This window comes from Heterocephalus glaber, unplaced genomic scaffold, assembly GCF_053883595.1.
Source record: "Heterocephalus glaber isolate CG9 unplaced genomic scaffold, H.glaber_assembly_v1.0 deba00001481, whole genome shotgun sequence".
Lineage (NCBI taxonomy): Eukaryota > Metazoa > Chordata > Mammalia > Rodentia > Bathyergidae > Heterocephalus > Heterocephalus glaber.
Window position 1 is genome coordinate 34,582,052 of NW_028258317.1, and position 25,422 is coordinate 34,607,473.

A 25,422-nucleotide genomic window follows, 5' to 3' on the forward strand; every position below is an offset into this window, starting at 1 on the left:
CCTCCCTGTGAGCGGGTCTGGGTCTGCTCTAGACATCCCTGTCTTTGGCTCCCTTACAAGACATGGAGTGAGTAGTACTCCATTTTATTAAAAAAACCACATTTTATAAAATGGAGTACTACTCAGCCATAAAAATGAGAAATTAGAGACATTTATAGCTAAGTGGATGCACATTGAGGCAATACTCTTAAGTGAAATAAATAGGACACACATGTATAAATACCAAATAGTTTCTCTGGTGTGAGAAACTGAAAGTGTAAATAAGGACTAAATGTATAATAGGTCATGTGAAATAGGAACAAAAGGGGCAAAGGGGAAGGAAGTGGGAGGGCTAAGGGAAAGGATAGAAGGGAATGGGATTAATATGAGAAAATGGAAAAATAGGAATAAAATTTTTGTAAATAGGGAGGACTGGAGGGGTTGAAGGGAGGGCTGGGCAAGGGTGAAAAATAAGAACCAAGAGAGACTATGTAAAGGTGCAAATTTCCAATGATGAATGTCATTACATTGTATACCTAAAATGTACCAATTATTAGAATGAATAATCAATAATGTTAAATAGGAATAAAAGGTCCAAAGGGGTAGGGGTAGTGGGAGGCACAGGGGAAAGGAAGAAGGGAAAGGAAAAAATGCTGAGAAATGGAAAAAATGGAAATAAAGTCTTTGTAAATAGGGAAGGGTGGAGGGGTGAAGGGAGGGCTAGGAATGGGGAAAAAATAAGAACCAAGATGCATTATGTAAAGGTACAATTCCCAATGAGAAATGTAATTGTGTTGTATATGTACAATGTACCAATAAAAGAATTTAATACAAAAAAATAAAAAAGACATGGAGTGAGCACTAAATCATCAAGGAATGGCCAGGACAAAGGTGGAAATTCCAAGTCAGCACTGATTCATATCAAGCTTTCTTTTGTTGTCAGTAAAGGTGGAAAAACACTGGATGTCCTGGATTTACAAGATCCCCCTGAACAAGGGTGGAAACCTGTGTCAAACATCACCAAATCAATCAATAAATTTCACTGTCTTAACAGTCAAAGCAAAAGAATAAACATGAAAAGCCAGGGAGCAGTTGCCTTATTTAAAACATTTGTATACAGACGAGTACTTCCCAAACTTGGCTGAGTCTGAGTCTCTTGGGAAGACACTTTTTAAGATTGGCTTGGGCTCCCTCGATGTGTTCCAGCAGCCTCCAGAGTACAACTGTAGTGGAACTTCTAAACTCTGTGAAGCATGCCTGGATTTTCTCTTGTTATTCTCCAGAGGAAGTTCTGTGCATTGTATGAGCACAAAAACAACTCATTGGGGAAAGCACCTGAATAACAGGTCCACACTTTCTCACCAGGCAGAACACCACAGGCAGTCCTAAGTGCCAGCAAACAGCTGGATCTGCCTAAGGAATTTACCAGGTACAGCAGTACTACTCCAAATGTGGTCTAGGGATTGGCACTGCTATTACAGAGCTTAACAGAAATACAAACTCTCAGACTTCAAACCAGACTCACTGACTTGGAACATCTGGGGAGGGGCCCAGGCATCTGTCTGAACAAGACCCAGGTGACTCTGATGCACAGCAGCACATTGGGTGCACTGTCTGTTTTCTCCTAAGCCTTTCTCATGGCAAGTACAACTTCCTATGCCTTCATAAGAGCAACTCTGATTCAGAGCAGGTGGGACAGAGCCTTGAAATTCAGTCTGTACAATTGTTCCCAGGTGACTCTTATTATCACATAGCTTCAGGAGACTCTAGGGCAGGGACAGCAAGTGTTCAATGATACTAACAGCCACTGCGGCACCCATGCCCTGGGCTGGCCCCCCTACTGCTCTGGGTGCTTTCCTAATCTCTGATCTCCAAGAGCATTAAGGAGGCAAGTGCTCTGTTAAGAGAGGCACATGAGTCACTGGTAGAGGTTTTTTAAGATGGATTCTCTGGCCTTTCCCCACACTCTTGAAAATCACTGCTTTTCAAGCAAGTGGTAATGACATGCTATTCTCCATCTTTTCTTTCCAAAGTTGGCAACTTGCTCCACCCCTGTCAAGAATCACAGCTCTCTCCTGCCACAAATGGAAGTTACCACCATTAAGGTATTTGTGTTGTGAGTGGCATTCAAGGGCTTGATCTTTATACAGTTAGCATTCAAAGGGCCCTTAAAATAGCACTGTTCTTTTCTCCGACAGTTCCCATAACCTAAAGGCTCATGACAGGTCCTCAGGAGCTGGGCCTGGGAGATGCTGGTGTGTGGCTTCACGAGCCACCACCCAGGCTCCTGATGAAGCTCCACAGCCTCCCTCTTCAGCACAGAGCCCTTCCCTCAAACTTCACTGTGTAGGATTAAAAGAGTCTGTATGTTGAGCAGTAGCTCTTAATCAGTTAATGAAACATGGACTTTGAAAGTGTCTACATGATGCAGAAACTGTCTTGAAATTCCAGCCTTTAGATAATCCTCATTTCCCAAACAATGCATGCAGAATAGGACTAGGTACATTCCAGGATATACACTGTTTACTACACACAGTCCTGGGAAAATCTTCTTTTTTGGTCATCTAATTCTTATTCTCTACTTTTTTACAGTGAAGATAAACTGGGAGAAAACCCATTTTCCCAGAGTTTTCACTCTAAGGCCTTTCAAATCTATTGGAAAAATAGGTAAGTGCAAGGCCCTGAGTTTGATCCCCGGTACCAAAAAGAAAAGGTAATTCCTCCACTGAATTGACAATTTTAGTTAGGTTTAATTCAACTTCCATTTCTACTTCAGATAGTTTGTGATTAGACTTTGAAGAGTGAGTTTTCAGGTAAGTTTAACTGCCAGGTGTCCTCAGACTTGTCAGTCTTTTCCATATTTAAGATTTTGTAAAAAAGGTATTTGCTATACTTCAATAAAAATAAGGGATTCAATCAGTTATGAGTCTGGTAAGTGTATTATAACGATCTCCAAAACACTCCCTGAAAGGCTTTCTTCCTGCAGTCTGTGCTCAGGGCAGGTCTGTCTCATGTGACACTGGCTCACAATGACATTATTCCACGTGTGCAGCTCTAGCTGTTAGTTTCCTGTTAGGGTTTTAAATAGGTGCAGCTGAGATGAATACATCACATTAAAGGTAATGGGATGCTTTACTGCTTCAAATGTGGTTAAATATGTATACGTTTCTCGCTGAACTCAACAGTGAGTCTATGGGCCATTGTTCTGGTGTATCAACACGTACTACCTTTATTACTTTTATTTTAGAATACTTTATTTATAAAGAATAAATCCTTTGTTCTTCACAGAAAAATATCACTGCACTTTTCTACCTATGCTTTATGATTAGGCTTGAAAAGTAAATTTGACAATTTTCAAACAGAAAAAAGCTTTCCTGAGATTTGAGCTGAAACTGCACTGAATCTTTGAATAACTAAATCTGAGGAGAAATAATGTCTTTTTTTTTTATTAAATTCTTTTATTGGTACATTGTAGGTATACAACACAATTACATTTCTCATTGGGAATTGTACCTTTACATAATGCATCTTGGTTCTCATTTTTTTTCCCATTCCTAGCCCTCCCTTCACACCCTCCACCCTTCCCTATTTACAAAGACTTTATTTCCATTTAGAAATAATGTCTTTTAATGTTGACTTTTCTAATCCATAAGCAGAGAATATGTCTTTGCTAAGGTCTGTATTTTTTCTCAAGCATTTTTCATTATTTTCTATGCAAAGATCTTGCACAATCTTGCTAGATTTATATCTAAGAGTTTGACGTTTTGATGATTTTGCAAATATTGTTTAAAAGTGAATTATTCTAATTGGTATACAGAAATAAACCAAATTTTGTGTATTCATCTTATATCTAGTAGTTCTATTAAATTTGCTTATAGATTTCAACAGTTTGGATTCTTCTGGATTTTCTACATTTATAATGTCATTCCTTTTTTTCAAACAATGACTTAGAATTCATCTGTAATACTCTAGAACTCATGCAGTTAGAAAAAATATTATTTTTCTGTTAAGAGTAATTTACATATAGGATTTTCTACACTAAACTTTTCATGTTAGCTTAGAAAGTCTAGACTAGTGTTTTTGGCATAAAAGAAATCAAAGGGCACCTAATACATGAAGAACAAGTTTATTTGCTTGGGAGCTTGGGAAATACGTATTTTGTGTGCTTTTTCCCCACTCGCTCAACTCTGATATACATGACACATCAAGGAAAAAATGCTGGCTTTTGATCAGACTATATTTCACTATGTATTTCTTTATCTTCATACATGAGAAAAAAGACTGATAAACTCGATGGATGTTATTCTCCCCTTCTAATCTTACATTCTCTTGATGATGTCATTATGGATGACACCTCTAATGTGGAGAAGTCATCCTTTTTTCACTTCTCTCTCCCAAGTTGCACTCCTTCCTGGGGTTACCACGAAGCTGATGGTGCCCAGGCCAGCTTGCTCCTTGCTCTTTTCCCTACTTGCAGTGAGGCAGACAGAGGTTGTTGGATCCAGATCTGGTTTGGTTGCATCAGAAGCTTATGGAGACTGATGAGGTAGCGCATGCCTATAAACCCAGCACTTGGGAGGCTGAGGCAGGAGGACTGCTGCAAGTTCGAGGCCAGCCTGGGCTACATAATGAATTCAAGGTCAGCCTGAATTACAGAGCAAGACCCTGTATCCAAAAAAAATAGAAGGTAATGGAGACTGAAACAAGCCTCAATCCACCCACTCTCAGACCCAAAGAATTGACACAAAGTGAAGAAGCAGAGCCTTTGAGTTTGTCCTCAGCAATATTTATTGGAAACAGTAATGCTTCCCGTGGTGAGTTTATACATTAAGCAGTAAGATTTGCCTTTTACTCCACATGATCCACTACCGCAGGTGGCACATTGGAAGCAGCACATTAGACCTCTCGAAGAGTCTGTACAGCTAGATAAATAGAACTCTGGATACCTAACAGGGCTTTCATGACATAGAAAAAACCCAACACTGATAAGCTTACACACAGCACTGTATACACAAAATGAAGGTGGGATAGAAAGAACAAGTACAAAAGTAACAACTGAATTGAGAAGTTGAGCATCTGCAGCCACATACCTTAAACTGCTAAGCACAAAAATCACCTTCATTTGGTCCTCATTGAGGGCAGAATATGCACAAAATGATGTTCCAGGAACACAAGGTCAAAGTGGAAGGAAAGACATTTACTGTTTCTTGGTCTATGAAGTAGTGGGAAAATGGTTACTAGTATTTTCTCCTGGTTTCTTTGTGCCAAATAGATCCATGAAACACAATTCATAAATAAAACTGCAAGGGGATGGTTGTTTCCCCTTCCCTGTACCCTTCAAAATGCCTAAGCATACACGGCGCTTCTGGACAGCAAGAAATTCAAGCTTGGAAACAAGCTCTCTCTCCCCAGTTCCTCATAGTGGAGGATTCTTCTTCCAGTCTACCCCATAATATGCTGACTGCCAACTGTCTTATTTAGAAATAAATGAGAATCTCGTCTCTGGCTTTAACATCACAGAGGGCAGAAAACTGGCTGTACCTCACAAACAGGCATAAAGGGTGAACAAGGTGACTGTTTCCAGAGAATGCTTTCACTCCACGATTACTACATGTCTACTGCTGGCACCAAGAGACTGACTCAGATGAAGGGAACTGCTGGTGAGGGCGGCTTTCGTTCACGATTCTGTGACACATATCTGGGAAGGGACGATGTGAAACCAAGCACTTCCTCCTCCGTGAATGGAGACCTTGAGCCTTTGTTACGGCCTCTGGGTGACAGACAATATCTTCGGTAGGATGGTTGTTCTGTGGTGTGGCTCGTGGTCGTATTCTAAGAACCACAGCCTCCTGAGAGCTATGTAAACAGCAGTTCTGACCACTGGCTAGGCTCAGATGGTGTGAAGCACATGCCAGGCCACCAGCGTGGAAGATACCACCCATCACCACTCTCCAGTGGGAGCACACAAGCCAACCAGACAGTGGGGCTCGATGGCTTGGTCCACTGCAGCCTGCACCGAGGTGTGTTGTAAGCAGCATTACCAAAGCAGTGGTTAAACTTAGCTATCTGGGCCAGAAGTAGGTGAGCCAGCCAGCATAACATCCTAATGGGGCAGGGCAACCAGGATCTCTACGTAATTGATGGGGAAGAAGCCCGACTGGCCGTGGAGCATCCCCTCATACCAGTTCTCATCGATCTGGTTCGTGAGTGTGATGACATCACCCTCTTTAAAACCCAGCTCCCCTTCATTCTCAGGTTCAAAGTCGTACAGAGCTCGGCAGCAGGGCTGATCCATTGGGGCTCCTGGGGGTCAGGGCAGAGAGAAGACAAAAGCACAAGGAGTATGTAGTGCACAGTACCCACTGTCTGCTGCCCCCAACTGGCCTGCTGCTCCCCTCCTTTCCTCCTCCGCTCCCCTCCCTCTGACATTTTCCTCTTGCTAGCAGACTCTAGCACCCACTGGAAGGCATCTTGCCCTCCTACAAGTTTTCTGTTGCTCCCTCAGATCTGGATGTTGTTGGATATTCCTGTTTTTATTTCCAGTGTGAAAAAAGGTCACATCGATTCTTGTGATATTTGCAAAAGAGTTAATTAAGGCTTGCTGGCCTGACAGTGCCCAGAGGTGATTTAAGGAGTTTAGAATGAGATGTAGGATAGTAACACAACACGGTCAGAAGGTACATGGCTGTCCTAGCAGCCAGCTAACTTCAAAGCTTCAGCTGACCACACAACACAAGGGGGTACAGGGCACAGAGGAGGTGACAGGGAGGACAGGGAGCTCCACCTGCCAGCTCAGACCTCACTTTTCCTTCACAGTCTCCCGAGAGCAGTTAATAAAACGCTTCCTACTGCAAAACATCTAGCACGGGGGACACAAGGACAATAGGGTGAATCCACATCCAGTGTAAGACCATTCCCCTTCTTCAACCAAGCAAGTGTTGTTAGAATTGGAAACATCTCAAGCACAGGCTTTTATGTGATGTCTGTGAGGGGATAGAAATAATGGATTATTGGATGTGCCTCAATATTCCTAAGGAAAATAAAAACTTTACCTTTCAGTATGTTGACCTTAGTGCCACTGAACCATGAACTAGTGAGCGGTGGGAGTGGGAAAGGAAATCTCCCTGCAACCCCATGTTTCTGTGACCTAAACATCCAGCTCTGCACATTCCTGGTGCTCCAGTCTTGGAGGAGTTGGGGTCCAGGTGGGCACGAATGCTTGGGGCACTCATTCTTGTGCATGCTGACTCACAGGAGGGCAGAGACAGCAAGACCACCTGAGGAGTTAAGATGATTTATAACCACCAAGTTGGGTCAAAAGCAAATGTGTTAGCTAGGAGACTGCTGAGTTGAAGACTGAGAGAAAAAGTTCATACAAAGACTGTTCTGTAGAGAAAGGCTGGGGTGCAGGATGGGAAAGGTCAATGAGAAGAGGAAACGGACTCCAGAGCTTCTACCTGACCAACCATCCCACAAAAACTGTGTCAATGTACATCTCTTAAGCCACTGGTCTGGAATGCACCCAGACCCCTGGAGAAGTGTCCGTGGTGCGCCCCAGGCCTCTCCTCACCTCCAGGCTTGGGTGTGCCAGTGTGGGAGAGCCCCCCATTGGGCTGAGAGCTGTCTCCAGTGGGGAACTCCAGGCTCATTCTTGGTTTAGGCTGATATTCCCTCCTAGGCTGTGATGAAGCCTGTCTTATTCTGCATCAAAAAGGAAAGAGGGGGAAGATTATGTAAGCAAGTAGGAAATAAGAAGAAAATAATAAAACTGAGGAAATGCTTGGTCACTCACTAATCTAACATAAGACAGTTTGGAAAGTGTGACCAGGGGCCTGAGCTTTCTTGTCTGTATATGTGTGCTCTGGACTCATGCTCAGCATCTTCATTCTTGTTTCCCTCACTTCCTCCCTCTTTATTCAGAGCAGTCAGAGCAAATAAATGCCAGGAACACAAAGGGAAGTAAGCCGGAGTTCTTGCCATCAAGCAACTAGCAGTCTGTAGAGGAGGCAGAGCATAACAGCCTATGACCATGAATTCCAGAAAGTGCTAACAGAGATATCTGCAAAGTGCTGTTGGAACCCGGGGGAGCGGAGACAGGGAGGAGGCCCTCTGCATGGGGAAGCTGGAGAGGGTTTACAGAAACAGATAAACATCGGAAGGAGCTAATTCCAGGAGAAAAAGTAGAAGCAAAGGGTTCCACATAGACAGTGGGGAAGAGGAAAGGAAGAGATGCTGTGCTCTGCATAGTTAGCAATCTGAGATACAGGGAGGGGGAAGGAATAGGGGGAGACAAAAGTGGAAAGTTGTGGCCAGTAAGTGCATTGTGCACACCAAAATTATTGTCCTGAGTTTCAGGGGTTTATAAGGCAAAGTACAAAAAAATTGTATTATATTTCTTATATACCAGAAATTTGCAATGCTTGGAAGGGATAAGGGTATGTGGACTGTAGAATAGTACTGACTTTGAATACATTTCACAAATTAAAAGGAATGTGGTCCCATTATGCTCAGTGGATGTGGACGTCACAAAGGCACATACACAGTGGTACCTCGGCTTACAAACTTGATTTGTTGTATGATTTGGGGGAAGACAGCTGTGTTTATTTGTGTGGGGAAGAAGGCCACAGTCATGTTTGTCACCTGGTGTGGAATGGAAACAAGATTTTGCCAAATGCTTTTGTTGCAAACCCAACTTTTTGCAAATAGAAGAGTTCCTGAACTGAGGTATTACTGTATATCTTTAGTGTTTTGAGGGCTACAGCTTTGAATCATTCTAGAGGCTTCAGTGTTATGCACATTTTCATAAGGAAATTACACAATCAAAGCACCAATCAGAGAAGACTGAGGAGACTGAGGCTGATCAGCTGGGAACAATGGAAACAGGTGATGTTCCTAACACTGCAGCATAATATAACAGGAGTCTTCCCTGTGCATTTAGCCATGTGATCAGCTCTGAAAGTCTTATCTGGCTGTGATCTGAGAAAAAAGTCTGCCGGGTGATCCTGTGAAGTATTTGTGTTTAGCACAATCATACTGTTCTATCTGCCTACATAACACATACAGACAGTCCCTCATGATAGTGTGGCTCAGTATTTTTTAAATTTACAACAGTGCAAAGGTATGCACTTCAGTGAAAACTACATCAAATTTTGATCTTTTCCTCATTTAGCAAGATGCAGCCCAAGCCATGTGTGGTGGTTCACACCTGAAATCCCAGTACTCCAGGAGGCTGGTAGGAAGATTACAATTTTGAGCCCAGCCTGGGCAACTTAGCGAGACCCTTCTGGAAATAAAATCAAACAATGGGCTGGGATGAAGTTTTGTCAGCAGGCCATATGTTCAATCCCTATTACAAAAAAAAAAAAAGTCGGGGGGAGAGGCAGAGAGAGGGAGGGAGGGAGGGAGGAAGGGCGGAAGGAAGGAAGGAAAGGAAAGGAAAGGAAAGGAAAGGAAAGGAAAGGAAAGGAAAGGAAATAAGGAAAGAAAAGAGGAAGGAAGAACAAGAGACAGACAGACGGATGGAGCTGTGTATCTGAAAGCCCCTAAAGCACGCATTCCCAACACACTCTCACTGTGCTGGGCAGTGCCACTAAGCCACAAACCTGTCAGCCACGTATTCACAAGTATAAGTGGTGAATATTCCACAGTGTACTATGTTGCTAGCTTACTTTATTCCATACATTAGGTAGATTAAATGCTTTTGTGATTTGGGGTTTGTTAAGAGAACAACCCTGCTGCAAGTTGGTCAAGGAACATCTGTATTGCGATTCAGGGTGGCTACATACAGCTGAGCTCTTCACAATCCCATTCACACAGAAACCACTATAGCTTGCTGTAGGACACATCTAAGGAGGCAGAACAGCCCATGAAAACAGCTCTTTCTCATAGTGGATGACTTTACTGTTCAAAGAAACACAAAGTGTGAAAAGTTCTTTTTCAGGTTTTCAAGTAGCTTGTGCTTGATTGTGAACCCCAGATGCACAAGTATGTGAGGCCCTGGGTGAGTTATTTCCCTCTCTGAGCTTCAGTTTTCTCATCTGCTAGTTGAGGCTAAGAACACTTAGTCCTTATGGCTGCTTTAAAACTGACTTATGCACCCAGTCCTCACACAGAATTGCTCAACAAACTGCATTCATCATCATCATCATCAGCAGCAGCAGCAGCAGCAGCAGCATCTTGGTGTCCCAACTATGACGGCCAATACCATTCAAGCAGCAGTCTCTCATAAACACAAGACCAGATTCAAGAGAACAAGGTAAAACAGAGCACAAGAAAAAATGCAAACAACCCATAAATTGTCTGTGTAGGGTAAGCAGGAATTCTGGCAGAAGTTTCTCTCCAAATGTACTATTTCCATTTCTTCACACATCATTTTCTACCAACAAAATGCAAGTGAGAGGTGCAGGGACTGCCGCCTACCTCTCCTCCAGTCTGACGGTGACCTGCTGCAGGATCTGCACTGCCTGCTTGTGGTACTCCAGCTGAGCTTGCACAAGCGCGGAGAGCTGGCTCACCTGCTCAATCTGCATATGGGAGGAGAATCACGCCTGTTACCATGGCACCATCCCAAAGCAGCTACAACTGCCCCATGCATACGACATGCTGTCCCCAACACACACCCAGCTCTTGGCAATGCTAATGACTATGTGGTGAGCTAGGCTGAGGCAGATGCTTCTGCAGGTTCCAACTGATTAAGGACAAGAAAGCATCCTTATGCTTGCAACCATGTGTATCAGTACCACGAGGAGAGGCAATATTAGAAAGAATCCTCATGAAGATCACACAACTCATATTAAACAGTCTCATGCTTAGCTACACTCTTCTGATAGGATGTGGCTTTTATTAATTTCCCATAGGAAAAAGACACACTGACCGAATGACTCTTTGTTTCCTATACTTTTCATGGTAAGTTACTCTAGTGCTATAAATAAAAATGTGGTTATTGACTTTTGCACATAAGGCACCAGGGAGTCAGGATGGCGTGATGGAAAACCTCTGTGTTCTCTGAGCCTCTTTTGCAATGTCAAGAGGCTGTGTCACATTACATCTTGAGTTCATTCCAGCTCTAATATTCTAAGCATACTTAGTTATTTCTATTTTGTTTGTGCTGTCCTGCAATCCAGCTGAGTAGTAGCTCCAAGATGTTGCCCTATAAGTCTAGGGGTGAGGTGAGGTCCCGGGCTTAAGGAAGAAGCACTATTATTCAGGGTTTTTCCCAGTATCCTTCGAGTAGTTAGGTGGATAAAGATAGTTTTATATAAATACAAACATATACTGCCTATGGGTAGCAGGAAAGAGCAGCCAGGATCAGAACAGGTAAGTCAAGTGATGATTCATTTTAGGTATCAATTTGACTGGTCAAGGGATACCCAGATTAGCTAGCAAAACTTTATTTCTAGGGCCAGGGATTTAGCTCAGTGGTTTCGCTACCTGCTGCACAAGCAGAAGGACCCGAGTTCGATCCCCAGTACCAAAAAAAAAACACCTTTATTTCTGGGTATCTATGAAGGTGTTTCCAGAAGACACCAGCATCCAAATCACTGGCTCTGCGGGGCGGAGCGGGGATACTGGTGATTGAACCTAGGGTCTTACTAAGTTGCCCAGGTTGGCCTCAAACTTGTGATCCTCCTGCCTCAAGCTCCTGAGCCTCTGGAATTACAGGTGTGTACCCCATGCCCAGCAGAATTCAGCGAGGGCACCATCCAATCAGCTGAGGGCCTCAGTGGAACAAAAAGACAGGAGAAAACCAGAATTACTTTTTCTTTTCTCTCTCTTCTCCCTCTTTTCCCCCACTCTCCCTCCCTCCTCTCCCTCCACTCTCTCCCACCTTCTCCTGAGGCTAGACTCTCATCATCTCCTGCCCTGGATTGCAGAGCTCCAGGTTCTCCACATTCAGCCCTACACTGCAGGAACTGCCACCACTGGCTCAGCCTCTGCCTGCGAGTTACCCCTGCAACCCATTGCGCTCAGCCTCCAGACTGGGTTATGCCATGACACTAGCTTCTCTGCTCCTCCAGCTTTCGGGCAACATGGGCAACATACTGTGGGATTGCTGAGCCTCCATGCTTTGATGAGCTCATCTCCCTGATCATTCCTCCTCCAGTGCCCATATTTACACCTGTAGCCTACTGATCTTGTCTCGGTGCAGAGCCCTGACTGACACAAGTACTGAGCACAGAAAGTGTTTGTCACCATCTCAGCGGAAGTTGATGAGCAACTGATGGTGTTGTAGGCGAAGATGAAGGAGGATAGGAAAGCTGGCTCACCAGGTCTTATTATGAGAGTGGAATAAGAATGGAGAGATCATCCTGGTGATTTGGAAGCTAAAAGAACTCAACAGAATGTAAAGTCTAAAGCCATGAATACTGAGTACTCTGAAGATACAGATGTAGTTTTTAAACCACCTTATCTAAGGTCCCCATGAATTCCCTATGCTACAATCATCAATCTTAATAAAAATTACTTTTTCAAAGAAAATGTCAGCTTTACTTCCAAATACAGAATATCCTAGTCTATGTTGGACACCCAATTCTGAATATATTTTAGTTAGTATTCATTTATAATCGAAAGTCAATGTGATCCATATGTCCACAGTGTTTTTATGAAGTAATGGAATCATATATGGATCATCACAAACATTCTTGATCTCTGCACTATTAGTAATACACCAACATTCATTAGCAATCAAAAATCTATTTGATCAAACTATAAGGATGAAGGAAAAACTTTCCACTTCTCAGTCTACTTTATCACTTAAAATTATTTAAAAGAAATTACCATATATATGCTCCTATCACAAAGTATAATCTGATATTAACATTTTAACGATGTATTTTTAACACATTATTTTTGTGCTTCCATGATAAAATTAAATTTAAAAACCATGGGAGAGTCACTCACATCCATCTCCAAGAGGTTAAACATGCTCGACTCGGCTATTTCTTTAGACTCATCGAATTTCTCCAGAGCCTGACGAAGCTCCTCGTCTGGAATCTTGCCTTGTCGTTTCTTCTTGTAATCAAAGTCCAGGCGTCGACCTTCCAGCTTCTTTAGATGATGCTGAAAGAGTCAAGGACAAGAATGTGCTGCAAAGGACTTAGGAAACGTCTCTTGTGGGTCACTTCTCCATCATCTATGAGCCTTGGAAATAAGACAGGGAATGCTTTAAAATAGCATGTCATCTGAGCAGTGAAGAAATGTGCATCGGTAAGGCAAATACTTCCAAAGACTAAGTGTGGGGAAACATCTTTTAAAAAAAATTAAGCATGAGAAAGAAATTGTGGGAGATGTCAGTGACCTTTATTGTCTGGCTTTGCCAGGCCAAAGCTGAGTTGGATGGTAAGAAGGGAACGCCTGTGCACACTAAGCACACTGATTCACACATTCACGGAGCCCTCATTCTCACCTTCGGGGAAAGCAGAGGGAAAACATGCCTTTCCTGAAGTAAAGAGAGAAGGAACTCATTGTTTTTTGAATCATACAGTCTGTAAGAATCACTTAAGTTGTTTATTGAGAATATGAATTCCTAACCACTGAATCGAAATATCCAGGGCCAAGCCTTGGAACCCCTGATTGCCTCCACCTTCCGTGACAGTGATACAGCTGGATCACAAAGCTAACTTTCAGGGGCGGGCTTGGAAAGGACCTTGTCTAACAGTCCACGCTGAGCTCCAGTGCCCTGTGGACTCCGAGGAAGGGTCTCCAACCTCTGCCCATCATCTCTGGTGGCCGGGTAGGAAAGTAGTTTCCCAAAGTCAAGAAGTATTTTTTCCCGAGAGCTGTGGTCTTCTGATACTAATGGGGTGGGGGATGGGGGAGCTGGATTTTCCCTTGTTCCTGGGTATATGGAGCAAAAGGGAAGGAGATGAAAACACCTAGGAGTGACAAAGGGCCAACAGGGAAGAGAGGATGGACACTATCCTGCACACTCCCTGCCTCCTCATCTCCTGCCCCTAGCCCATGCCCTCATCCAAACTGAGCATCTCCTCTTTTGGAGAGAACACCTAAAACATGTGAACCTACAGCCAACTTTAGGGTAGAGCGCTGGGCTTGAGCTACATTTTAGATTTAGGGTGAGTCTCCCACTTACCAAGTGACAATTTTAGCTAGAATGATGAGTTCAAGTATGTCAGGCCATTTATCAGCCAACAAAATCAAGTTCAGACAAACTCAACAAATTTTTGTTGAATAAATGAATGAGCAAATATTACACACCCAGTTGGAGACAGTCAGTTGAACTTCATTTATTATAAATAGCTCAACTGTTCTGTATTTTAGAAAAAGCGTAGTTAGCTATTCTTCCTTAATCTCAACAATCATTATGAAAATATAGATTTAAGAGTGATATAATAACTATTTATTTAAGCTACCAAATAGTACAATTAGCATTTTAGGCTGTGGCATCAGCCCAGCACATCATTCTAATTAACAGAATTTCCCATTTGCATGTAAAGGATATCACCAATCTGACATTTCCTAAAGTCCACCCAACACTCCGAGAGGAAAGGCACACAGTGCCTGTGGGGGCTGTATTTCTGGTTTCTCCTAGTCTTGAGAGGCTGTTTCTCAATTCATTTACCCACTGCAATCAATGTGAATCAATGTGAACACTAAACTAGAAAACGCTTTCTCAAGAACATGAGCACCTGCGTGTATACAAACTTAGCTGCTCGCTTTGCAGAGTACTCGCTGCACATACCTGAATTTCTCTCAGATCTTTATCATGCAGATTCTGAAGTGGGTCGATGAAGTTCTGCTTCACTTCCATGTCCAGCGAGTCTTTCACCTCAGACAGCTCCCTCATGGCCTCCCCCACATCACCAAGGGCTGGACCTGGAGGGAGAGAATGAAGCTCCTGTGCCTTAAAGAACAAAGACAGGCAGCATTTGTAATAAAAGGGCCTTTGCAGATGGAATCACAGGGGAGGCACTCATCTGAAGACAACACGGACAAGAGGGGATTCTCAGCACCCCAGAGAATGGTGTCCTTCCCGTGTACACAGTTCCTTCTGGGAGCCAGATTCAGTGCCCCTCCTAAGAAGGAATTTCCTTGTTATCAAAAATGCAATGTTTTCTTTTTCCTTTAAAAATAATTTGACAGGCTCTCTGCCCTCCCTTGCAAGAGCCAGCTTGCCCTATGTAGGACCAGTTTCAGTTCACTGTGTTTAGCAAAAGCAAAAACGAGGAATAAAGAGTAAGGTTCAACCAAGAAGACAATCATTTGTTGAGACCTTACATCATGAGGGGATGGAGATGGAAGACGTCCAGCGTGTGACTGCATGTCAGAGGAGACGGGTGAGGGAACAAACATGGCTCACCTGTAGCATGGAATCGCGGCCTACATACGAGTAAGCAGAGATGTACGAGAAAATTGGGGTGGCAGGGTGCTGCAATGCTGACTGCTCATTCTGCCTCAAACCCACTTCCTGCCAGCACATCCAACAGAGGGTGCTGAGGAAGCGGGGGGCAAGCCAAAGCTGGAATAAGGACTGGGAGTTCATCAGGGAAAAGAAAAAAAAAACTCCTAAGAGAAATCACCTTAAAAATGATGAAGCAATTCTAAAATTCTAAAAGCGAATGTTGGGCCCAAATGTATAAGATCCCAAACCAGGTCTCAGATAAAGAGAACTTCACCAGCTCCCTGTAGAGCTCTTGCCCGCACTGCAATCCCAGCGATGCCCAAAGAATGGAAAAGCAAGGGAGCACTGCTTACCGAAATTGCAGTCCTCTCCGAGCTCCCTTCCGAACTTGAGCATGGCCTCTGCGAGCAAGGCCTCTGCCTGCGGGTAGCCCGGCCCCTTCTCCTGGCCACGGATTTTCGACATGGTGTTGATCATGCTGAGCTTAGCTCTGGAGGCTGAGGGCAAAGAAAGAGCAGGCTTTCACAGCAGGCCCTGGATACAGTGGTGGAAACAGGGCTGGGTGGAGGCCCTGGCTCAAAGTGGCCCACAAACCCACTCAACCAGAGAAAAACCACACCTTCCCTTCCTCCCCTCCCCTCCCTCTGTGGGGTATGGACACATAGCTACCATCCCAGAATCCTCCTCTCCCTTAAAATCCTAAGAGGAGCTGAAAGAGAAGAAAAGCTGTTCTCAGTGAGGCAGGGGCAGGCACTGAGTCCACTTGTCCTTTCCCATCCTCTGGAAGACATTTAAGGTGCCAGGTTTTACACAGTTTATAAGGAACTAAGGGTAAAGGCTATTTTAAAAGCAATGGGAGTGAAGTCTAAATCCCAAGTACCATGAGGCAGGACTAGATCTGCAGAAAGGTAGCCCTGTGCGGCCCTACAGAGGACTCCAGGAATGAGGGCCATGGGCTCAGGGCCTCCTGGTGTGTACCAGCTAGGCTAACAGCACTGGCAAAGCTGGTGATGACTGCAGGGATCTAAAATTTGCTTTTGTACTTAATTTTTTACAGAAAAGCGTATGGAATACATTAAATTTTAAAATTAAAAATGTCTGTCATAATCATCCTTTTTTGATGTGGTACTGAGGACTGAACCCAGGGAATACACACATCTTTAACTCTTCTTATGTTTTATTTTGAGACAGGGTCTCACTAAGTTTCCCAGGCTGGCCTTGAACTTGCAGTCTTCCTGCCTCAGCCTCCCAGAGTGCACCCCCACATCCCATTATAATTGCACAACTGTGAGGAGACACCATCATTTCTGGAGTTAGCCTTATCCGGGATCCAGGAAACATTGGACCGTCCTCAGAGTGCTCACAGTGCAGGGAGGAGTCAAGCAGTGAAAGAGTTACAAAAACAAGATCATCACTAGCTATCACATACAAGGTGCCAACAGCAAAGATACAAATGGCACAAATACAAATAAGCAAACATCAGATAATAAGAACTGACAGAGGGACAGAATGAAAAGAAGGAAACTAAGTGGAGAAAAAGAACCTAATGGAATCACACATGGTGGTTTGCCCCTCAAATACTGTTTTGGCAACATTTTACATCCTAAAATATACTCCTTTCATGAAAGCTGGCTATTGATTTGTGCTTGTATCTTTGTTTTGTGAAGAATGGTCTTTTTAAAGCAATCTTAAACAGTGTAATAGATTGTGGCTGACTTTCAAATTCTTCATTTTGAATGTCATTCAGGTAAAAAACTGTATTTCTTTATAAATTACTTAATATTTTGGGTACATTCTACATCTTCATGAGAAGGTAGAAGAAAGTCATATTCTATTAGTTTATCTATTTCTTCAAATAACCTAAATAACCTATTAATTCACTTATTTGAAGAGAATGATGTTTAAATTCTATCACAAATTCATTGTATTTTTATTAAGCCTAGGTTAGTGAAACTTCTTTGCTCTTGAAAAAGTATCATCAGTTCTCTGAATTACTTGTCTGTAAATAATTAGACAATTGTTTCAGAAAGATTTTCTAAAAAAGTACTTTAAGAAACCAAGAGTAGCCTGAAAAATACAAATATAAGACATTCAAATTCCTTAATATGATCTCAGCCTAAATTGTTTCATCAAATTGTATGTTACTATGGAGATCTAAATCCTTTGTCTTCTATAAGGACCCGATTCCTCTTCTTCATACCATATTTTTCTTCACACAGCTTTATTGTTTCATATACACTGCTATCATCTCTGAATATGCCCTATCTCTACTTTGCCACCATCATTACCCTAGTTTAGTTGGTTTACTGAAGAAACAGCCTCCCGATAAAAGTCTTTCCCTGGTCCATGTGTTATGGTGTGGGTCTAGATGTCCCCCCAAAGCCTCATGTGGTCATAGGTCATAGAGCTTTTTCAGAGGTGGCTGAATCTAGAGTGTGTGACCCTGGGATTAAGGGGGTATGATTACTAAATCAGTCCATTGATGAGTGTGGCACTGCCTAATCCCAGTAGTCTGGATAAGATAAAAGGGGCAGAAAGATGCTGTTAAGGTACCTTGTTCCTTTGCTACCTTCTGTCCTCCATAAACTATTGCCCCTCTGCCATGTGCCACCCTGCCCACCCTGCCTTGGAGCCAGCTGATTATGCACTGAAGCCCCTACAAACTGTAAGCTAAATAAACCTCTCTCCTTTCAACTTTGGGTGTTGGATATTTTGTCTCAGCAACAAGAAAAGTAACTAAGAATTTGGTACCAGGTGTGGTTTAAGAGCCTTTGGAACTGGCTTGTGGGAAGGGGAAGAGTTAGGGAAGGTTTGGAGAGGCCCGCTGATAATGTAGAGCTGGAACACCTTAGCCTGTCCTGCATGGGAGATTCTGCTCAGAGCTTGGAAGACCAGAAAGCTGGTGAAGACCAAGCTCAGCAGGTTTCTTCTGTGAAGAAGGACTGTATTGGCTGTTGTACTCCAGATGATGTGTGTTACACCTTGGCAGAAGGTTTGTCTGCATTTTGCTCATGTCAAGAGACTTTGCCTGAGACTGAGATGAAGGGTAGCAGACTAATAATCTGGCAGAAGAAATTTCAAGGTTAATGTTGAGACTGTGGCATGGCTACTGTTGGGGGCTTTTAGGCAGATTTATGTTGAAAATCAAGAGCAAAGAGCCCAGTAGAATGATTTAAAACATTTTGAGTTTGGCCAGAAAGGAAGCTCCAGTAAAGATGCAGTGGCAAAGATAGAGCAGAGGAGATCTTGATTACTGAGAAGGAACAAAAGAATAGAAAAGGTGGCCTGAGGGCATCACAAGTAGCAGCAGGACTCCACCCTTTGCAGCCTCAAAATTGCAGAAGTGAAGGACTTTGCTTTGAGAAGAGAGCCCCAGAGCACCCTGTTCCACAATGGCAGCAGCCTAGGGAAGTTGTTCCTCAGGAATTGATTCATAGGCCCTGGACCCCCACAGCCAAGAGAGAGGGAAGCCTGGCTACTGCTCCAGCTGGCAGCAGACCGTGGCATAATCCACATGGTGCTGGTTTTAGGTACATGCAGAATGCAAGAGTTGAGGGATCAGGAAGGCTTTCACCCGGATTTGCAGTGTGCCCAAGAGGGCAGTTTATGAAGCTGTGTGAAGCTAAAGGTGCAATGGAGGCCCCAGAAGGTTGGAGAAGCTAGGAGTGTGGATGGTCTGAGGAAAACTGCAAGGAGGGTGCAGAGATGCCCCAAGAGAAAAGCCATGAGAGCTACAACCGCCAGCAGTGCCATAGGGGCAGAGCCACCCAAGCCCTTTTGTAAGACCCAGATGAGACTTAGCACAAGTAATGCCATCTTGTTACAGCCCGTCTATCTTGTCCCTGTGGGTTTTGGGTTCACTACAGGACACAGAGTTCCCGGGATGTACTTGTTTATCTGTTAAGACACCAGGAATGTACCATTGTTTCTGTGTAAGGAACATCCTGTTTGCTAAGTAAAGAACATCTACAACCGCCCCCCAAAACGTCCCCTAACCACAAAAATTCCGCTTCTGTAGTTCTGCTTGCTAAGCTCCCCTGCAGCCCCTATAAAATCTTCCAACCCCCTGAACTTGGGGCCCTCTCTAAGCCTGTTGCTTGGAGAGTGCCGTCTGGCCACACTAATAAAGGTCTGTTTTACTTTTCCAACTTGTCAAGTGTGTTCCTTCCCGGGTGTTCTTCGCTGGAGTCAGCTCGTCGGAGCGTTTGGTAAGGCCCTCGGTCTTACACTTTGGAGTTCACAGCTTGTCACAGATTGCCGGGGATGCTGGACATGGAACTACAGGACTCGACATTTGCCCTAATGGATTTTGGTCTTGCTTTGATCTCATTCCTTGCTATCCCCCTATTTGTAACCTTTGGACTAGAAATATCTATCTTGTGCCACTGAATGTTAGAAATGTTTAATTTTCTTTTCATTTATACAGGGGCTTGCAGCTAAGAACTTACATTAAATCTTAGAGGAGACTTTGAATTTGGATTTTTAAGCAATGCTGAAACTGTTAGGACTTCAGCAACTCTTAAAGATGGACTAAATATGTTTTGTGTAACAGAATGTACATGAGTCTTTGGAGGGCCAGGGGCACAATGTTACAATGTGGATCTAGATGTCCCCCCAATCCCTCATGCAGTCATAGGTGGCTTTTTCAGAGGTGGCTGAATCTACAGTGTGTGACCCTGGGATTAAGGGCGTGTGATTACTAAACCAGTGAACTGATTGGTTTGGCACTGCCCTAATCCCAGTAGTCTGAATAAGGTAAAAGGGGTAGAAAGATGCTGTTAAGATTTCTTGTTGCTTTACCTGTCTTCTGCATGGAAAGAACTGTTTCTCCTCTGTGACAGCCCTCTGCCATGTCCCACTCTACCTTGGAGCCAGCCAACTGTGGACTGAAACCTCTACAAACTATGAGCTAAATAAACCTTCCCCTGTTAACTCCAGGTGTCAAGTATTTTGTCTCAGCAATGAAAAGTAACTATGACACCATGAGAGCAGGACTCTGGTTTGATCTGTTTCTCCCAGTGAGGACTAGCATAAAGCTATGCACACAGGAAATGTCCAACATCCTGCTGAAGGCATGAAGAAATTAGTAATTACCTTGGAAAAGGTAAGGAATGGCAGTGGAATGTACAGACAGAGGGTTCACTGATAGAGTTCTCTGCTAGATAAAATGGCCCCTGCCTACAGGAAAAGAGTCGCTCCAGAGAGAACAAAGACCTGCTCTTTTCCACCTTGCCCCCAGTCATAGCCAATCATCTGCCTCCACCACACTTCCCCAGCCCCTATAAACCTCACCCAGCCAACCCCTGGTTGCTGTTCTCACCATTGTTCGAGACAGCCTGGCAGTTCTGTCCCTTAATAAAAGTCCTGCTTTGGGTGTTTGTGTTTCGGCTCATTTTATTTCTCTCACTCACGTGCTTTGGTGCAGTGGCTGAGAACCTTCTGAAGCATGATAGAATGAGAACTAGAAATTTTGTTTCTTTGGTTGAAAAATAAGTGATAACTAAATAGGGTTTTTTGGGGGTACTGGAGGTTGAACCTCAAACCCTGCTCAGCTTTGGATTCCATTACAGTCACTGTTTGCACTGCTGATAAGACTGAAATGCGGGTAGTGTCCCTGCAGGGTCTACATAGTGAGGCTTGGGCCCCCAGGGTGGTGCTACTGTGAGATGGCAGAACCTTAGGGAGCTGTGGCCTGGTGGCAGACCTTAGGCCACTGGGAATGTGTCCCCCAAGACAACTGCAGGACCCAGAGTGGCTGTCTGCCTCTCTTTGCTCCAGTTTGAGATCCGACCATTTGCTCCTACATGTGCTCTACCATGACACATTGCTATCCACTCCCACAACAGAGGCCAAGCCAGTGGGGCCCACCCAGTCTTGGACCCCAAGAGTCCGACGTTTGAGCTAAATAAACCTCTCTTTGCTTCACAAGTCACATGTGCCAAGCATTTCCTTACAGAGTTGCTAAGCTGACTACTAAAACAGTCTATGCTGCCCATTTGTCTCCCAAAGAACTGGTACAGGTTTGTAACCTCTGGGCAAAGGACTGCAAGGTTGTTGTCTGGGAAATCAACTAGTGTGAGAGAAAAAAGCTAGAGATGCTCATCATTGGAAGCACTCAATGCTATATCCCAAGCTGATCACCTGAAGGAGGCTGTTCCAGGTAAAAAGCCCCATCCATCCACACACAGCTTTACTCTCCTACATCTAAATGGGACAACCACCATCACCAGATAAAAATTTTAGGATGGGAAAAATAACTATCATTTAATTTTCTCAAGTATCTAATAAATTTTAAAATAACTTAGAAACTTTAAATTTAAATAAAACATCAATTTTAAAATCAATAAGAGATGATTAAAAGGTCAGTCTTCCAAAAAAGTAGAAAAAAACTTTAAAAACAAAACAATAAATAGCTGAAAAAATAAGAAAGTACAAAGTCATGATTAGCCCAGGGGATCTAATAGCTGAATAGCAAAATTTCCAGGAAGAATGAATATAGAAATGGAAGGGAAAGAAAAACATTTTATAAATTCAAGAAAATCTTGCAGAACTAATGAACAATGTTTCCCAGATAAAAAGGTCCACTGAATGCCCAGCACAATGGATCAAGAGGTCCACTCTGAGGATGACCAATATGAAATTTCAGAACCCTGAAAACAAAGGAAGCTCCCAAAACCCTTCAGAGAGGAAAAGACAGGTTATACACAAAACAGCAAGAAAAAGAAGGCCATGAGCAGGAAGAAAGCACAGCAGCAGAGACAAACTTTCTAAAGAACCAGTGAAGCATGACTGCAAATTGCTTGGAAAAAATAATCTACTACCTTATATTTCATCAACCAGGTACAAAGATAGAATGGTGGCATTCCCAACACACAAGGGAGGTCTCAAAGTTTTTTTCCTTTACAAGATAATTGAAGAGGAATTCTTCTAAAATACAGGCATAAATCGAGAAAGGGATAGACATGAAATGTATAAAATAGGGATCGCATATAAGGACACAGTAAAGGGAGCAGGAAAGATGACAGCAAAGGTGGACTTCAAGGCCTTTCTCGGGTACGAGGCACCAAGGACGACCACAGCTGACACCACCCATAATCACAGGCATGCAGCTCTGTGAGCTATGAGCCCCAAGTGAGCTGTACACCCCCATCTCAACCGGACAACTCCCAAGTGCACAGGGCTCCCCAAGTCGCCAGTGGGCTCCAGCTGCATTTGTCTGCCACTGTTCCCTGCTTTGTAAGGCATCTTTCATTCTCTGCCTTTTCTTCTCTGTCCTCTTCTTCTCTGGCCCCCATAGGGCTTCCTGGAATCACCTCCCAAACCAGCCCCTTGCACCCAAATCCATGTTCCATGCCTGTTTCTGGGGGATCCAATTTAAGGGAACAGCCAGCCCAGAGCGCTGAACACCTGACATGTTTAAATGTGCTAACAGGAAATTCATATATGTGCCAGAGGGTTTGGAAACGAATTAGTGAAAGGTACACACACACCAAAAAAAAACAACAACAAAGAAACCAAAAATGAGAAATAAGACTGTCTTAGTCATCTTCTTGTCACTGAGACAAAATAGTTGACACTGCAGCCTAAACGAGGAGTAGTTTACTTTTGTTCATGGTTTCAGAAGTTTCAGTCCACGTTTAGCGGGCTCAAATACAGAGACAGCACGGTGGAAGGGCCTGTGGGCAGGAAAGCAGCACACTTTGTAGCAGCCAGGACACAGCAGAGAAGGGAGGTGCCAGAGGGATATACACCCTTCCGAATCATGCTCCCTATGACTGCTCTACCTAGGCTACCTCCTTCATGTCAGCAAGCCAGTCAGCTGTAGCACCTGGATAATTCAGTCACACTCCAGGAGCCACACCTACAAGCACCTGAGACCTCTGGGGACACAGCTGGTCTACACCAGTGGTGGTGGATCTTTTGGAGCTTTCAATGATAACAAACAGCCTGCTGTGTCCCATGTGCCAGAGGTCCATCACCAGTGGTCTAAACCATAACAAAGACAAAATCAATTCCAGGAAAACAAAGAGGCATACAAGGAAGAATATATAATGGTATTATTTCACATGTTTCAGATTTCTACACAGTTTACATGGATGTACAAATTAAAATACTGAATAACAATCGAACAACAATGATGCTATACACATACTTGGAAAATGGGATAATAGAAATATGTTAAAGAATGAGAAGATAGAAAGAAACCAAAAATTGTGATTTTTGAGGCATGCTACTGGCACAAAAACAGACATGTGGATCAGTGGGACAGAAGAGGATACAGAAACAACCCATGGATATTCAGTTATTTGATCTTTGATAAAGAGGACAAAACATACATTGGAATAAAACACCCTAATCAACAAATAGTGCTGGAAAAACTGGTTATTTATTTGCAGAAGGTTGAAACTGGACCTGTATCTCTGTGTACTAAATTAAAATCAAAATAGATCAAAGATCAAAATATTGACAGAAATGTTAAGACAGAAACACTGAATGTACTAGAAGATAAAGTTGGGTGTAGACAAGAGCTTTCTGAACAGAACTCTGAGAAATATGCTTCGCCTCCTGATAATCTATGTCGCTGATGTCAAGCAGGATGTGGTCCACGTTGTGGCTGAGTATAATGTGCTTATGCCACAGAGAAGAGGACAATAAGTCCACCTAAAGAAGGAAGACTAATGAAACTGTTGACACTTGAGCTGGGCTTCTGGAAACAGAACTGCAGAGGTAGCGAGCTGGGAATGGCCAGGGGACGTATCTGGAGAACATGCGGACAGCATGTGAAACAGACACAGCAGGTGCGGAACCACCGGAGTTCTCAAACACTGCTGGTGGGAGGACAAGCTGGGATCATTCTGGCCAACACGTTTGCAATACTGACTAAGTCTGAATGAACATATACTCCATGACCCTGTAATTCCACTTCTAGGTATATATCCAATAGTATATATAAAAAAGTGCTATTCAAAATAGCTGAAAAGTAGGGACACCTAAATGTTTATTGTTGGCAAAATGGAGAAATAAACTGTGCTGTCCACACAAGGGAATGATGGGCAGCAGTGAGAATGAAAGAAGTACAACTTCACATAGCAAAAACAGATAGAGAGCTTAACAGAAGAATCCAGACCATAAGAGGATGTGTTGTATGGTGCTATTTAATTAAACTTCTAAAACAGACACAAGTGCATGGCGTTGGTGGTCAGGGCCACTTGTATCTGGAAGGAGGTTTCTAGGATCCTGATAGTGTTGTTTCCTGAGTGAGGTACTTCTTTCTCCACAGGAGTATCAGTTATACTAGGACATTGAGCGATACACTGATGATTTGTACACTACTTTTTGTATGTTATAGGTCAATTTAACTTCTAATGCCTGCATCCCACTCCCAGAGATTTTGATGGGATGTGATCTGGACATCAGCAGTTTTAAAGTCCCCTTGGCCTGGTGATGAGCCCATGGCAAGCATGCCACAGTGGGCTGTTTGTATCATTGAAAGCTCTGTAAGGGTCACCAGCACTGCCTGGGATGATTCTAACATGCAGCCAAGGTCAAGAACCACTGCATTCAACTCTCTGGACTGAGCTTCCATAATTGGGAAGTCTAACAGGGTATCATGTGATTGGATAGCTCAAAACTAGACAGACAGGCCTGGAGCACAAAGTGGATGGGTTGAGTAAAGACAGGAAGCTTATGTGGCATCTGGAATCTTTAAGGTTAGGCCATTCAATAACAGACAAGGGAAGAAAATTCTCCCCAAATCAAGATGAAATAGAATTTTAGAAAAATTTTCTTTTTCTTTACGTGGTGTTATATTTGGCAGGTAACACTGGCTTTTAAGCAATATCTACCACAAGCCAGGGGCCTTACTGAAACAATGTAATTTAACCTTCATTAACACCTCCCTGGGGCTGGCTGAGTTCTTCCTGTTTTGTAGGAAGGTGGATGGGCTGCATGCTAAGAATGGTACTTGCAGTTTGGAGGCTAAAACTTACCTAAATTGCTAAGGTTATTAAGAGGTAAACAGGATTCAGGCTTACAGGTGCAAGCCATTCTAAAATCCATCAAATTTCCTCAAGGTTTAGAGTTGC

General features: G+C 43.4%; 1 protein-coding gene across 1 annotated transcript in view; it reads right to left on the bottom strand.

The window, feature by feature from the left end:
- Positions 1–4,749: 4,749 nt before the first annotated feature.
- Positions 4,750–25,422, bottom strand: part of Sh3gl2 (SH3 domain containing GRB2 like 2, endophilin A1) — a 160,607-nt gene continuing 139,934 nt past the window's right edge. Inside the window, exons 4-9 of the mRNA XM_004838326.3 lie at positions 15,691–15,834; positions 14,678–14,811; positions 12,880–13,038; positions 10,399–10,502; positions 7,550–7,680; positions 4,750–6,282 (exon numbers count right to left, since the gene is read on the bottom strand). Coding sequence (XP_004838383.1) covers positions 6,083–6,282; positions 7,550–7,680; positions 10,399–10,502; positions 12,880–13,038; positions 14,678–14,811; positions 15,691–15,834 — 872 coding nt within the window. The 3' untranslated portion in view covers positions 4,750–6,082. The remainder of the gene's footprint in view (positions 6,283–7,549; positions 7,681–10,398; positions 10,503–12,879; positions 13,039–14,677; positions 14,812–15,690; positions 15,835–25,422) is intronic.